The sequence below is a fragment of the Topomyia yanbarensis genome, chromosome 1 (genome assembly GCF_030247195.1).
Source record: "Topomyia yanbarensis strain Yona2022 chromosome 1, ASM3024719v1, whole genome shotgun sequence".
Taxonomy (NCBI): Eukaryota; Metazoa; Arthropoda; class Insecta; order Diptera; family Culicidae; genus Topomyia; species Topomyia yanbarensis.
Window position 1 is genome coordinate 44,945,960 of NC_080670.1, and position 5,251 is coordinate 44,951,210.

A 5,251-nucleotide genomic window follows, 5' to 3' on the forward strand; every position below is an offset into this window, starting at 1 on the left:
TTTAAAAAAAGGTGGTGCAATTTTGTGTAAAAACTTCCTTGTAAATTAAACATACGAAAACCTGAAAGTTTAGTAGCACAGTTTTCAGTCAGTTTTATTGACAAATTCAATTAAAGAAAACAATTAGCACACATGCAAATACAATTTGGGTATTACATATTTTTCGACGTTTTTCAGCATTTATTACCAAATGTGCCAATTCAATTCGTCGCCTCAAAATGATTGAATGACGCGATTGCATGGTAATGGCCGAAGAAAGATACGTCAAGGACAACTTCAAACTGCTTGCTAAGCAAGAATTTCGCAGGTTAGACTGACATATGCAAGCATATAGAACTGTGTAAGATCGCTAATAAATATCCGGTTTGGCAGGCTATCTGTACATGTGGCTTGAAAAACTACATTTTCTTTACAATCGAAATTTTCATGAACGAAATATAGTGGGAAGAGTGAAACGAAACGACCGGTAGATAGTGCTCGTTGCACCGGAATCTTAGCTGACTATATTTGTCTGTCAGTCTGTCTGTCATTGCATCAAATCAGGGAGTGTGCCAAATAAACAAAAACAATCACATTCGTTTAAAACTAATAATATCGTTTATTAATGTAAAAGGAATGACTTTCATTGGAACAGTTTGTATGCATTTTATGAAGTCTATATACTACATCCGATGGCCTTCATTGCAGTCTCTGAGTCTTGGCAAGCCGAATTTTACCACACGCTGCACTTGTCGGTTGGATTCATCGGCGTTCCAACTTCGCATCCATAAACCCGAGCAAAATCTTCCGAGTTGGACAGAGTACCAATTACCCGAAACTTGCCCGGACTATGCACAGCAGTTTTGAGTTTATTTCTAGTAGCCTCCGGGCGCATCGCACCACACCAAACCTGTGCAAAATTCAGGAAAAACAACTGCGTATTGGTGACGTTCAGTCCTGGAAGAGTTTCGTTTTCTATGACGCCCGGATCCGACTGCTCCGAGAGCCACTTAGTGTATGCACGGAAGGCTTGCTTTATTCCACCATTATCTGCGATATTTTCTCCCTGGGTACTTTCACCGTCAATCTGCACTCCCACCTCGTCGATTGTGTACTTGCCATACTGTTGCACCAGGCAGGACGCTCGTTCATGGAATGCATCTATAGCCTGATCACTCCACCAACGATACAGATTACCTTCACGATCGAATAAACGTCCTTTGTCATCGAATCCATGGGTTAGTTCATGTCCAATGACGACTCCAATGCCACCGAAGTTCATCGATTTGGGAAAGTGACGATGGTAGAAAGGGGGCTGTAGAATCCCAGCAGGGAACATTATTTGATTCTTGTTACGGCTATAGTAAGCATTGACCACGGCAGGAGCTGTATGCCAAGCGGTTTTATTCACCATTTGACCAATCTTATCTTGATCCGTTCGTCGAATATGACTAAGAACGTTCAGCGTATTCTCAAAGTATTTTTCAGGAACAATCTCCAAATCTGCATACTTTTCATTCAGTTCCTTGTGAGATAGAATAAAATCTGGGTAACCGATCCTTAGAGACATAGAATTCACCTTCATCTCCGCCAGTCGTTTTGTTTGACCATCTAACCATTCGGTTTCGTTCAGGATTTCCCGAAACGCCTGCTGCAGCTCGTGAGTCATCGCTAACGTATCACGTTTGCTGTTCTCGTCGAAATATTTCCTCACAAACATTGCTCCAACAGCCATTCCCATATTGGCATTCACCTGATTGACACAATTCTTCCACCGTGGTGGACTCTTTTCCCGTCCAAACAGAACATTCGAAAACTTTTGCTTGGCCTGTAAAAATCGATCGTCCAGATTGTTGATGCGATGTCTTACGAACCGCCACAAAATATAATTCGCCACCGTTCGTGGCTCGGTTTGATCTATCAATTGGACTAGATCCTTCATATAGTTCAAGGCAAACATCACGACAAACTCGGAACTGTTCATAGGTCGATCCATCACGATCGATAGGTAACGTGTCCAGTCAATCTCCGGAACTTCATCGTGCAGATTCTCGAGAATCATTTTCTTGTACAGCACGGAAACGTTGTTGCGTTCCTCCACCGAGCTGGTTATGTTTGCCAGCTGTATTTCGAAGTCGATAACATCGTCAGCAGTTTGTTTGGCTTCCTCCGGTTTAACATGCAGCAGAACAAGCACGTCAATCATGAACTGTTTGTAACCCTCCAGGTATTTGCTGTTGGACGTTTGAAGAAAATAATCGCGCGTCGGTAGTCCCAGCGAAGTTTGATCAAACTGTATTATGTTTTTGTCGGAGTTCTTGATGTCTGGACCAACCCATTCAACGATCAAAATATCATTATTGTACCTACGAATTTGAGCGGTTAGGTTTAACCAATCAAAGTTTTCCGACTTCCAGTTTGGATCCAGAACCGGCCATCCGCCAAGCGAGCTCAGAAGGTCCAGCAATGGTTGAAGACCCCGCTTCTCTATGAGGCTGTAATTCATACAGGAGATGAACAGATGGCGTGCCTTGGACTCCGCATTATTGACCGCATTTTCCAGGGCAACATGTGCTAACTCGCGTTTTCGAACTTTTTTGATGTGTGCCTTCAGTAGCAACCTGTTCAACACCGCCCGTTTTCCGATAATCCGTTTTCTCACCCGCCTGAGATGTTCGCTTCCGGCAGGCTGCGCTGTTGTAGCTATCGTGTTCTCTATGTCAATCACTCCGCCATCTTTGGTTTCAAGTAAAAGATTCTTCAAGACAACATCCAAACTTTCTCGTAGAATTTCAAACGTATCCAAGCCGGCTTTGTCCTTCGGGATAGGGTTCACCCGATCCCAATTACCGCAAGCGTGCTGGTAAAAATCATCACAAGGATCAACCGTAGTGTCCATGTACCGCTTCATAATCTCGACCTGTGCCGCACGGACACTTTCTGGACTTCCATCACTGCTCCATGTGATTCCCTGTAGCACAGACTTTCTTCGACGTGGCACCGTAAATCTCTTTTTACGAAACAAGTTAACAATTTCAGAACGCTTGACGTCTCCAGGGATTACGACCAAATCGTCGTATGGATCGGCATGCGCACAACTGGGGGGAACTACTACAGAGCCAATCGGAACGAAAGACGTCCGCAGATCCCTTAGAATGTCTCGTTCTTCGACGTCTATCACTTCGGGGAATAACCTTCGCACTGGTTTGCAACGAGCTTGTGGGTCATCCAATAAATTCGATTGATCAGAATACAAGCTTAGCGGCTGATAATGATGGGCTGTAAGTTTCACTGACCCGACCACATGCAGTCGCGTGAAGAGCCAAAAGAGCAGCACCAGTGGCAGCATCGCAGCTGGTATCACGAACAGCAGTTTCGCGAACCGATATCCCGGGCACCACTGTAACCTCCCGGTCTGCTCGTTTATGCCCAATTCGCAGCCGGTCACTTTGTCTTGCGATTGCTTCTTGGTGTAATTTTTTGCGTTCTTCAGCTCCATAACTAACCGTCTCTCTCGTTATATGCGATGCGATTGATGTTTACTTTTGTAATTTGGAGCTTCCTTTGTATTGCATGATCGTGACGTGATCGATTGTAATTATTTACACACTCACGCCTCTTTGGGATTACTATCACTTTCGACGCCTGCTATTTTCTTAAAACAGTAAAGTGCACTCGGAAATGATGACCACATTCCACTGCACTGGCTGGGGCTGCATCAATTGCAGCAATAACAATCTTGCACACTTTTCAACAACTGGTGGCAAATTATGAAAGATTTCTTTCCGCCAATTCAGTACCACTCAGGATAATCGCTATGTTCCACCTGTCGATGAATTCCCACGCGAAGGCCCGTTTGACGTCACAAATCGATTTCGTACGCGTAAGCAAAACACCTCTCACACGGGAGGGAACCCGTTCACACCCGTCACTCACTGGTTTCCGAGATTTGCGCTATCAATGCGAGTTCATAGCAACTTCTTCCCGACAACGCAAACCGTCGATAATCCACAGCGCACTGAACTGTGCCGGGATCGGAATTCGGGATGGTCAGCGGCCCAATGCGACAACGGCCGAGCTGCGACGCACGATCGCGGATTAAAATTGATAAATTTGCTATTATTGTTTCCTCGCGTCCCGCCCCGCGTCGGTATATTCGCTTCACGATTCAGTGATGATTTACACTCGGTCAATGATGGAGCGCCTCTCAGCATCCAGTTCAAGTGCCGTACTGAAAGTGCTCCACTATGCCCGGTAGCCGACGACGACGGCGGGAGCGAGCAATACAATCACTTAGCGGTCGCGAGACGAGTGTTGTGTTTCCATAAAGATGTACACTCTCGGGTTTGTGCCATTCAGCACAATACTGCACATGTGAGATGGTGGTACGGCGCAGAAATATTTGAACTCATTGAAATTAATTTAAATCAATTCTGACCAAAAGCAAGATCACTCTGACCGAGAGCTCAGAGCGAAACGACGAGAGAAGATCCGACCGGGCCAACAAAGCAGATAGGATACCCGATACACTATGCGGATGTTTGCCGATAAGGGTGAAAGATGATCGTGTAAAAAACAGACCTATTTCATACTTAAATAGGTAGCTAAAATTAGATTGATACAAGTATGGCACTTTGTGACCACAGTCAGAGTAAATTAGTATAAACACGCGCGTAAATGGAAAGATACGTACTTGAATGACAACCTAGAAACACAAGGAGCGATCTTTTAGTAACTCAATCTACTTAGCAGGAATGTAGAAGAGCGGCACATATCAAGCTTGCGTCAATTTGTGGTCAAATAAATGTATTGAACCGAATAAGTCATATGCATTAACTGTGGTTTAACAGTAAAATTGAAAACATTAAAATCAACCAAAACATTTTTTCGTAACGTCATATCGATTTGATGCAACTTTGGTACGTAAACCAAATAAAACTTTTCCAGACTATTCCTAAGCAGTGGCGTAGCCAGAAATTTGGTTTGGATGGGGTTTTGATGAAGATTTTTCGAAAATGCTAAAATATAATGTAAGTTTGATAAAATAATGGAAGCTCAGAAATGAAAAACAAACCTCCAGTTCCAATTCCATTCTACAAATAGATAACTTTATTTTATAAAATGTAATACAGTCAAAGAATGTACACGTTTAAAGTGAAATATATGTACGAAAACTTTTCTTACAGTCAAGATCCCATAATTTCGAAAAATGGTGTCAAATGGTGAATACTTCCCAGTGCTCACAAGTTCCTACTTGCAGGGTCGGCGGATC

The 5,251-nt window shown here is 43.6% G+C and overlaps 1 protein-coding gene across 1 annotated transcript; it reads right to left on the reverse strand.

The window, feature by feature from the left end:
• Positions 1-574: 574 nt before the first annotated feature.
• LOC131677491 (neprilysin-4) lies at positions 575-4,334 on the reverse strand. The gene has a single exon (XM_058957330.1). The coding sequence runs from the start codon at positions 3,476-3,478 to the stop codon at positions 713-715; it is 2,766 nt and encodes a 921-aa protein (XP_058813313.1). The 5' UTR covers positions 3,479-4,334; the 3' UTR covers positions 575-712.
• Positions 4,335-5,251: the final 917 nt, after the last annotated feature.